Here is an 11,288-nt window from a genome sequence, read left to right on the forward strand (position 1 = left end):
CTTAGGGGGTTGCCTTAATAGGTCCAGGGTGACCAGAGGTCCTCTTTTTCTAAGACATGTCTTAATGTTTCAACCTTCTGTCCGGGAGGAAGTTTCAAAAGGCCCTCCATTTTGAGCATGACTAATAATGTACATTTACAGTAATGTTTTTAAGCTTTTTGGGTGGAGAATGCTGTCCATTTTTTCTTCAATGACCTCCATTTTGCGGTGCCTCGTCCTCCTTGGCGGTTAAGACCTCTGTAAGTTGGAAACGACTTGAAAATACACAACTGTTTTGAATAAAAGGAAAAAAATACACAACTGTTTTAATAATAAATAAATAAAATATACAACAACTGTCTTGAATAAATAAATACAAAACAACCAAGAATGACGAAGAAAAAGCTGGCTGTAAGCAATGTGGTAAATAGTTGGATGCGTACCGGAACGAAAATGTACATATGGGATTGTTTATTATTATTATTATTATTATTGAATCCACCATCTCATTGAGTATTCTTTAGCCCCACTTGCCCATCTCTTATAATTTCAATGGATTGTTTTAATGGCTAATGTGTTCAATTGATGTTTTAGGGAAGGGAGGGAGGGAATAATTGGGATGTTATATATTGTATGGATTCTTTTATTGTAACCTTTTATTTTTATTATTTTCATTAATTCATTTTTAATTGCAAGCCGCCTATGATTGCCTTTTTGACAGACAGGCAGGGTAAAAGAAATAAATAAGGCAATAATAATAATAATAATAATAATAATTTAGATTGTAAGCCTGAGGGCAGTGAACCATCTAATTAAAAATAATAAATGTCATAAATAATAATAATTCAAATTAATATTCTTTGTTTTGAATGCTGACAAAAAGTTCAATTAAAAAATAAATAAATTGACCCAGTACAAAATACACACAAAAACAAGGAGAATACATGGTAAATAGATTCTATTACAGATGAAATAACTGGATAAAATACTTAAGTTTGGACAATATATAAAGATGTATTGATGAAAGATACAAGAGATATCATATAATACAGGTGTAGATATATACATATATATAATTTTGAAATGATATGAGATCTGCTTTAACGATATATAAGAGTAAGGACCTAAATATTCTAGGTATGGAGAACAAATAAAAGATAAATAAAAGAAAAATATATTATGATTCTGCCACTTTTATTGGTTTTAATTGTTATGTAATTTTAAATCCTATATTGTTTAATTGTCTTTTGGGGGGGATATTGTGTATATATGGATGTATTTTAACTCTTGTAAGCCGCTTTGATTGTTTTAAACAAAAAGCGGGATATAAATAAAACTTTTATTTATTTTATTATTATTAAGAAATGAAGATGTAGTAAAACACAGAAGGATGTATATAATGACAACAAGACTCAAGAAGAAATGTGATAAGTAACATATAAAGGACGTTTGATTTGGGAAGGAAAAGGGAAAAGAAGAGAAGGAAGGAAGGAAAGAAAGAAAGGAAAGGAAGAAGGAAGGAAGGAAGGAAGGAAGGGTGAAAGGAAGGAAGAAAGGAAGGAAGAACGAAAGGAAGGAAGGAGGAAGTAAGAAAGGAAGGAAGGAAGGAATTTTAGTATCTATTATTATTATGTATTGGTACAATATGTGAGATAAGAGTGTATGTTTGTGGAAATAATTAATAAAGATATATTTAAAAAGAAAGCACACAACAACAACAACAACAACAACGTGGTGGAGGCCCAGTTCCCCCTCGTGGGCCTCGGCTTCTCCTCCCGAGCGGGCGCCTGTGCATCGAGGGCTCTTTCCACACTCAGTCGCTAGGCCTCTGCGAAGGCCTCCGCCTCCGGGGCCTGGCCTGCTGCCTCCTCCCTCCCGCCCCCGCAGCCATGGCGGAGGTGGAAGACGGAGAGGAGCCCGGAGCCTCGGCCTCCCACCCGGGCTCCCTCTCGGCCTCCAAGGCGGGCGGCGGCGGCGGTGGCGGCGGCGTGGAGAAGATGTTCTCCCTGAAGAAGTGGAACGCCGTGGCCATGTGGAGCTGGGACGTCGAGTGCGACACCTGCGCCATCTGCAGGGTCCAGGTCATGGGTAAGGGGTTAGGAAAACGAGGAGGAGGAGGCGCTAGGCCTCGGAACTTAGGCCGCCCTGCTCTGCCCTGCCCTGCCCCCGTCCCAGTCCCAGCCTTCTTTCCGCCCAGGAGGAAGTCCCCAAAGGCCCTCCATTTGGACTAAGAAGCATGGATTTGTATCTATATTAACTGGTGCTTTTAAGCTTTTATTTGGTCACGTCCTCCATTTTTCTGGGAGGTCCTACACTTTTGTGGTGCCTTCTCTTTTGGGTTTAGGACACCTGGTCACCCTGGTTACATTTCCACCTTGTGTCCAGGAGGGATTCCGAAATGTCCTCCATTTGGAGCAGGACTAAGAAGCATCAATTGACATAGATATTGATGTTTTTAGCCTTTATTTGGCCATTCCCTGCATTTTTCTTGAAGGTCCTACATTTCCTGCTGCCCATTTCCGCCTTCTGTCCAGGAGGGATTCCGAAATGTGCTCCTTTTTGAGCATAACTAAGTGCTAGGGAATCCTGGGAATTGTAGTTTATGGTGGCCCCAGAGCTCTCTGACAGAGAACGCTAAATGTCTCACAAAACTACAGTTCCCAGCATCCCCTAGCATTGAGCCAGGGCATTTAAAGTGGTGTCAGACTGGATTGTTTCTGCAGTGCAGATGCAGCCAATAATAATAATAATAATAATAATAATGTTTATTTGTATTTCCCTCCTCTCCCACAGATCCAGCCAAGAGCTAGGCAGGAAGTTCAGCCTGGCAGCCTTCAAGTCCTCGGTTCTTGGGAGGTGGAAAGAGCAAGCCTTGCATCCACACTATCAGCAATAGTCTGATTTGACACCACTTTAACTGCCACGGCTCAAGGCTGTGGAATTCTGGGAAGGGTAGTTTGCTGCCTAGAAATATAACTTCATGCTTCTTAGTCGTGCTCAAAATGGGGAAGGAGGGTGTTTGGGGATTCCTCCTGGACATAAGGTTGAAATGGAGGGCGTGATCTGGAAAAGGAGGACATCTGGTCACCCTGCTCCAGAGTTGGATTCACAGCTTGACCTGAAACCCACCGAGTGACCTTGGGTGAGACACACTCTCTCAGCCTCAGAGGGTAGCAGTGACAAACCCCCTCTGGTAAAACTTGCCAAGAAAGCCCTGTGATAGGTTCTCGCCTTGTCGTTTCTGACTTGTGGCGACTCCAAGGCAACCCTATCATGGGGTTTTCTTGGCTAGATTTGTCAGAGCTGCTTTTTTTCTTTTTTTGCCATTTCCTTTCCCTGAGGCTGAGACTATGTGACTTGCCCAAGGTCACCCAGTAGGTTTCATGGCTGAACTGGGAATCGAACCCTGGTCTCCAGTATGTTAGTCCAACACTCAAACCACTTCGCCATGATGGCTCTCAAAGGATTGCCATAAGTTGGAAAGGACTTGGGAGGTATGCAACAACAATAGCCCCAATGAAGGGTGGGGATCCTGCCCTTCTTCTCTTTACAGGCCCTATTTTCAGTGTCAGACCTTCCCTGATAATTCAGGCAGATAATTCCCTTTTGGTGTTTCCTTATATGACTCTGAGGGATGTTTAAAATTAAAGTGTAGAGAAGAAATCTTCTGGCTTGTTTTGTTTCTGTCCTGATAGAAGCTGCTGCTCCACTGCAGAATTAATGCATTTTGACACCGCTTTAATTGTCATGGCTCCATCCTATTGAATCCTGGGGTTTTTAGTTTGTTGGTGCACCAGAGCTCTCTGAAAGAGAAGGCTAAATATCTCACAAAACTACAACTCTCAGAATTCCATAGCATTGAGCCATGGCAGTTAAAGCTGTGTCTGATTCTGCAGTGTAGATGCAGCCAGTATAGCAGGATTCTCGGGCCAGACATTTGCAGAAACACAAGAAACTAACAAAAACTGCCAACACCACCATCCCTTTGGGGGAAGGGTGTGATTTGTAGTAGTTTGAATATTGGGATAGGACTCTAGAAATCAGGGTTTGAATCCCCACTGGGTGACCTTAGGCAAGGCACACGCTCTCTCTCTCTCAGAGGAAGGCCATGGCAAACCTTTCCCTGATCAAATCTTGCCAAGAAAACCCCTTGATAGGGTCACTTTACCTTTGTAATTTATAGAAGTATTAATATATAGTGCAAAAATACATGGAGAGTTTTGGGGCATCTTAAAGACTTCTGGCTGTGCAAGCCATGAAGCTTTATACTAAATAAAATGTGATAGTCTTCAAGGTACTACAAACAATTTGTATGGAACAGCATCTCTAGAAGGCCACTATACCCTTTCTGTGTACAAATGTTACAAAATATTATTTTGAGACAATTATGTTACTTGTTACAAGATAAATATTTATGAATAAGCTCATATATGAAATAAGTAAATTGGCCAGTTTCCTGCTCGGCAAACATATTGATTATGTATTGTGGGAGTTCATGGTTGTATACTACAAGATGATATCATGTATACAACCACGATAGTCACTTCTTCATCACCCCCTTTTATTGGTTTTCCATTTTTGTAAGTTGTGGCTTTGATGCTCTTGCAAGCAGTGTGGTGGTAGGATTTAGTGTACTGTATGATCACTGAATACAAAGAGCTGTATTCCTTAATGTTAAAGTTTGCCATGTTGTCAGTACATAACTACCTTTGAATCAGAACTTGAAGTTCTTAAAGTAATTGTGTTTTAATATGTTTACTCAGGTGATGACTGATAGTACATGTTGTAAATGAGTTCAAGTATAGTTGTTTTCCAAAGTATTTAGAAAGAACAGTATGTCAGTGACACTTCAGCATATTTTTGCTGAACCAGAAATATGTTATAATCCTAGAGGTAGAATAGTTTATAGATGGTTTCCTTCATTGTGTAGCTGTCTTTTTTTATATAGGATCATGTGAAGAGTTATATCTGTTTTTGCCAGTTCATTCTATTCATGGCACTTCTAGAGGCTGTTAAAATTGCAGAAATTAATTCACTGCAGGGGCCTGTGAAATATTGTCTATATAATCCTGTAGACAAAGATAGAATCATATTAAAAATAGATCTGTTTTGCCTCTATGAACCTGTGTGTATAATTCAAAAGTTTCTTCACTCAAAAAACTTCTGTATTGCTGCCTGACTGGTCATGTATAAAATCAAGCTTGATCATCTCACTTATGTGATTGTGCCATTTACAAATTTTACTTAGACATTATTTCAAATTATTTATTTACAAATTATGAGAGAAAATAGGAAATCAAGGTTTTATGGTGTAGGTGTGGCAGAATGAATTGGACAACGTATGTTGGGATTGGTTTGTACAAATGACTTCTACAGAACTACATGGCACAATATCTGTGCTCCTTGTTTTTCAGTGATTATAGATACTTTGGGAAAGCAGTTATTCATATCATCATATTTAGTCTTGCTCTTGTTTACATCTAGATGCCTGTCTTAGATGTCAAGCTGAAAACAAACAAGAAGATTGTGTTGGTATGTTGTGATTTCATTTTCTTGTTATTTAACTAAAGGTTTTCTCTTAGTAGGGTGCTTTTTAATGTTTCAAGTAAGTACCTCTTAGTTTTGCACATCAGTAAAATTCAGTAAAGCTTCACTAATGTAAAAGGCATTATTGTATAAAATACATGGAAATCTGCAATTAGTCTTTTATGTGTGTGAATTGGCCATGAAGACCCAGTTACATAAGGCAGAACGTTTTATTTGTGGAGGTAATGGTCACTGCATCATCTGTTGTCTCTACAGGCATTTCTTATAAAAGAGGATGTGTTGAACAAAGTAAAGTATCATTTTAAAATGAAATAAAATAATTTAGTTCCACAACTTATTTTCCTTGGTTAACGTTCTTAATGTTTCAAGAACCCTGTTTTTGTATTATTAACTTTTTGTTGTTGTATTGAAAGAAAGCATCAGAAAATTGAATTGTTAATATCAATCATTTGCATAGATTACAGGCAGTCCTTGCTTTTAAACAAATAGGGCAAGATCCTGCCAAAATTAATCACTTTCAAGTTCTCTTGACTTTGTTGGAAAATAAGGTGTTTACAACACATTGCACTCCCTTAGACTGTTTTGCATTTTATTGTTTTACAATTGGTAATGAAAATAGATTTAATTGGTATTGTTATTACTTCATGTACACAAGAAGCTCAGCATTTTTTGTTGTTGTTGTGGCACAAAAGTTGAGTAAAACAACCTGGCACTTTTTGATTGTGTAGTTGTCCCCTATTCCTGATCAATCTTTGCAGAAACACCTTTAACAGCAATTACTGCTGAGAGTCTCCTTGAGTTAATCTCAGCTTTGTACATCTGGATCCTGCAGTTTCTCTGCACTGTTTGTGGGAAATTACTCAGCTCTGTCAGGTTAGTGAACAGCAACTTTCAAGTGTTCCCCACAAATTTTCAGTTTGCTTGTATTCTGTGCTTTCACTGGCCCATTGTAACACAGTCACATTTTTTAGGGTTTTGGCCTCTCTTCAATAAAGCCCAGAGTAACCTGGTGATAGTTGTCCCTTGGATAGTTTCTCTCAACTCAATGCAGATCTCTTCAGGATGTTCAGATTTCCCATTTCCTCTTGGTTGGTTCTCTAATTAATACCCCCCATACACAATCACAGATTTTTGGCAGACAGACTTCTCTGGACATAGTCACAGTTGAGCCATATTCTTTCCATTTTTTAAAATAATAGATTTAATGGTGCTCCAGGAGATGTTCATAGTTTGGTATTTTTAAACAATTTAACTTTGGTACTTCTGTACCACTATCCTAGACTTGATTTGATAGCTCCATTTTCTTCATGATGCTGGGTTTTTTTTAGAAAAGCTCTCCAGCAAATTCTGGGGCCTTCCACAGCCAGGTGTATTGAATCTGAATCATGTGGCACTGGAACTGCACCCAGGTGGAAACCAATTCACTTATTTAATGTGATTGTACTAGAGCAGTACTGTGCCCCCCCCCCCCGGAAGGTGATGGAAAGATCGAAGGGGACAATGAGGGAAAAGGAGGTGGCAAGGGAGACTTCAGTCAAAATACTGGTGTGCAAGAAAGACAAGGGGAAACAGTGGCCTTTAGGACCATGTTGGGAAGAGGAGTTAGACCACATAGCCGTGGGGGAGAAGTGACAGCAAAAAGGAGCTTTCGCATTTGGAACCCTGTTTAAATACTGTGAGCTTTGACAGGACTTTGCTGGCAGGTTGCAGTTGCACTTCTGCTCCTGCTTTCTTTCATTGAGGCTGAAATAAGAGGTAGCAGAAAAAAACAATGTGGGGGTGATTTGAAGCTGTGTGGGGAAGGCACACTTATGAGGAAGAAGGGGAGGAGTATCGATTCCTCGAAAGAGTCCATAACTCCCCTCTTTCAGACTGAGAGTACTTCTTCACTACAAAGAAGCTTCTCATTTTGCGCCCAGTCACCTTGAGAGAAGCAACTGAGCAGCCGGTCCAGCAGTGACTGAGAGACTTCTCAGCAAAGGCAGGCATGGATAAGAGCAGGGGTAGGCAACCTTTTTGAGCCGGGGGCCGGGTTGCTGTCCCTCAGACAACTGGGGGGCCGAAGCCAAAAAATAAATAATTAAATAATTTTTTTAAATAAATAAATAAAATGGGACAAATGTAGGACAAAATTTTCAATTGGTGGACACTTTTTTTAAAAAAGTGGAGGACACGGGAAAAAATTTGCTGATTTTTTAAAAAATGTTAATATAAATGCATGTTTCTGAGGCTTCTATAGACAATTGCCCCTGCGCGCGAGAGGCCAAAGGCCCCGGAGGCAATTGGTGGCAGGACCGGGCTGGGGCCGGTCCCAAGGCCTTGCCGGGCCGCAGGTTGCCTACCCCTGGATAAGAGGCTTCTTGGTTGCTGCTCTACCAGCTTCTTGTTCACTGCTTGATCAGCTGCTCAGTTGTTGCTCCCTTTGTACCTGTCACCCTGAAATAAGCAACCGAGCAGCCAACCAGTCAGCTTTCCTTTTGCTATAAGGCTGGTGTGGACAAGGGAAGAGCAAGCCTGGACCACTGCTGTGTTCGAATATGAGAGGTTGAGACAGAGGAGGCAGCGGTGATGATCTGGGCAGGCTGAGGTAGACACTGCTAGCCAAGTGGCCGCTGCACAAACAATAGACCTGATACCAAGAAATAGATATTGGAGGGTGAACACTAGGACTCATCCAAGAGGAAAGAGGGAGTGGCCTGAAAGGGTTGGGAGACCATGGTACTAGATCTTATTTAGGTATGTTGTAGCAAATGATGTGAATCTTTATGTGACCAACCTGCTCCATATCCTTATTATTTGCTTAACTGTTGTGCCATAATAAAAATATTTTGCATCTTCACAGTTTTGATTATTTTGTGTACATGTAGTAGTAACAATGACAGTTAAATCCATTTCAGTTCCAGGTTATAACACAACAAAATGTGGAAAAGTCAAAGCAGGGAGGTGAATATGTATTGTAAATGTCTTCCATTGAAATTAATGCTTTAAAATGATTCATTATCATTGTACTGTATTATATGTTTATTTGTAAGAATATTGTATCATAAGAGTACGTATTATAGTACACTAAAAATATTAACTTTCAGGTTTCTTTGGAACTTGAAATATTTTAGATAGAACAGAATTTGATATTAATATTCTTAAACACATATTGATTTTTGGTGGCAAATTACAGTAGATCACTTGTAACGCATAGCATTAAATGGGCAACCCAAGTGAAGTTTTGAGGACCAGTGCTCCCCCTCTCCTCTCATACAGTTGGGAGGTTGAATTAGTGATGAACTGAATTTGCTTTCTCCAATTGCTGGCTTTTAAAAAATAAATAAATAAATTGCAAAGTGTAGTGTACATAGTGTAGAAAAATATTGAAATGTTGAATTAAATACCTGTTATAAAAGATTTTAGAAATCTCAAACTTGTTTTTCCCCCCTACCTTTCTTTCTTTCAGTGGTCTGGGGAGAATGTAATCATTCCTTCCACAACTGCTGCATGTCACTGTGGGTGAAACAGAACAACCGTTGCCCCCTTTGCCAGCAGGACTGGGTGGTCCAGAGAATAGGCAAATAAATCCACTGGCTGTTTTTCTGTTGAACTTCTTTGAAAAGTTAAACAACTGATGTCATATTTCCCATATGAAAGAAAGGAAGAGTCACAATGTGCAGAGTCAGTTATAGTTAGATCTGCAGACCCATAGAGTTCTGTGGATCTGAGTTGGAAACCTTTATGTTGGTTTACTAGTTTGTTGAGTCAGTCTTCAGTTTGGTTTCATCAGAAACATGTGTATGTTCACAGCACTTAAGAATGTGTCTGAGCATTTAGTGCAAGCAGTGTACATTCATATACCAGTTCTTTAAATCTTTGAAGTCCACAGTTAATTGATGGTTCAAAGCAGTTCCAGCTTGAACTCTCACTACATGTTTCTCAAGATTGAAGTACAGTATTTAACTCAAATAAATAATTGTTGATAAAGCATTTGTTTTTATGTCTTGCTTTCTTTAATTAAGAGAAAATCTTTTCTTTTGGTTTTGATAAATAACAAATTCTCTGGTACTTTCAAGTTTAAATTGAATTCATTGAAATTATAAATGTGTCACCTGTGCTCTTCAGCTATTAGACCTCTACCTGTGAAAATTTTAGGTTGTTTGTTTCTGTAAAATGACATACCTGAAAGTTTATCCACTAAATGTTAACTGGAAATATTAATCGTAGCTTGAAAGTGATAACTGATTCTATATGTGCTAAAACATTTTCAGACATAATCCAGGTTCAAGATAACCCTTCATGCAAAGAGAAGTACTTTTGTACATGGAAAGTGTGTCTTGACTTTTCATTCTCACTACATTAAATCCCAGAATGCCCCCTGACTCTTCAGAATGATTTCTGGGAGAAGAGGGATAGATTGGTATAGAAAGAAGAGAAGTGCAGAAAATCCAGTGTCACATGCAGCCCTATGGTTTGCATCAATTATATTTGATTATGATTTAACTTTCCACATAGCTAATGGAAAGCTTAGCAAAAAATCAGATTTTAATCCTGAACTGAAATGAAAATAAGATAAATATGCTTTCGGAAGGAGATCCTGCACATCTACTCATTCATGTTACAGAACAAAAGTAAGTATTTCTAAGATTTAGTGTTTCCAGCAGAACTTAAACATCTTAGCACTGCAGCTTAAATTTATTATAGATGTTTGTACTGAAAATTTTCCTCATCCCTTCAGCCATTTTCAGTGCTGAAATCTTCTCTGGAGAGTTTCTTGGCTCCGTAAACTAGGTTTTAGGGGTGAAGTGAAGCTTCAGGAAGAGAAACTGTGCTCCTCATACTAGTACTTGCACATGGTGCTTCTACAGGTGCAGCAATAGCCCAACATGCTGTCCATGTGCCTGTAATATTTAAAATATATTTTAGAAAGTGCTACAAGATCCTATGTATTCTGTGGCACTTTAATTTATCGCCCACTTGAACCATTGCTGAACCTTTTTAATCATGTAAACAAATCCATTATTTGATAAGAGCATGTTTGCACTCTGATAGTGAACAGTGGAATAATTTCTGTTTATTTAAAAGCCATACAGCCTTACTAAGTAAGACTTTGTTAACTGTCTGGAAAAGCTCTTATGCTGTGAAAGTGGATGGGGAGGCACTTAAATTTCTAGTGGCCTGTATAAAAAAAAATGTGAGAGTGGTTGATGCTACAGTAAAACATGAAAGAACTCGGGAAGTGATTGTGGAAAGAAGGTGAGAATATAATTTGAACCAAACAGCGTTCTTGGATTTTCTCCCTCTTGGTGAAACAAAGTAATTGAATGTTCTCCTACAGTCATTTTGTCCTCTTGTTCTCTTGCCCTTTATACCCTGTAACTGTAGTGATTACCACTTTTACTGTTAAAATATCTTGTAACTAGAGTTACTTTGTCCTACTATAAAGTTACTTGCCAAAATTACACTTTCTTTACTGCTCTAGAAACTGTTAAATGGAAGCATTTGACCAAGTTATGTGACACTGATACTTAAATCCAAAATGCCCACTTGGAGGAATCTATTTATTTATTTAACCAAGCATATAAGTACTGTATTTTCTGGCATATAATGCTACTTTTTAACCCAGGAAAATCTTTCAAAAGTCTGGGGTCGTCTTATACACCAGGTATTGTCTTATAGGGCAGGTGCTGAAACTTCTGAGCTGGAATGGAGAATCTGCATTCGCCACATATAATAATAATAATAATAATAATAATAATAATAATAATAATAATAATAAT

The 11,288-nt window shown here is 38.7% G+C and overlaps 1 protein-coding gene across 2 annotated transcripts; it reads left to right on the forward strand.

The window, feature by feature from the left end:
* The first annotated feature begins 1,748 nt into the window (after positions 1-1,748).
* On the forward strand, positions 1,749-9,498 carry RNF7 (ring finger protein 7). 2 transcript variants are annotated; one of them, XM_042459510.1, is made up of 3 exons: positions 1,749-2,060; positions 5,464-5,511; positions 8,975-9,031. In XM_042459510.1, the coding sequence occupies exons 1-3, from the start codon at positions 1,869-1,871 to the stop codon at positions 9,029-9,031; spliced, it is 297 nt and encodes a 98-aa protein (XP_042315444.1). In that variant the 5' UTR covers positions 1,749-1,868. The 2 variants fall into 2 exon arrangements, with proteins under 2 accessions (XP_042315444.1, XP_042315443.1); XM_042459509.1 differs by having other exon boundaries at positions 1,792-2,067; positions 8,975-9,498.
* The last annotated feature ends 1,790 nt before the right edge of the window (positions 9,499-11,288 follow it).

Source organism: Sceloporus undulatus, chromosome 3 (genome assembly GCF_019175285.1).
Source record: "Sceloporus undulatus isolate JIND9_A2432 ecotype Alabama chromosome 3, SceUnd_v1.1, whole genome shotgun sequence".
Classification (NCBI taxonomy): domain Eukaryota; kingdom Metazoa; phylum Chordata; class Lepidosauria; order Squamata; family Phrynosomatidae; genus Sceloporus; species Sceloporus undulatus.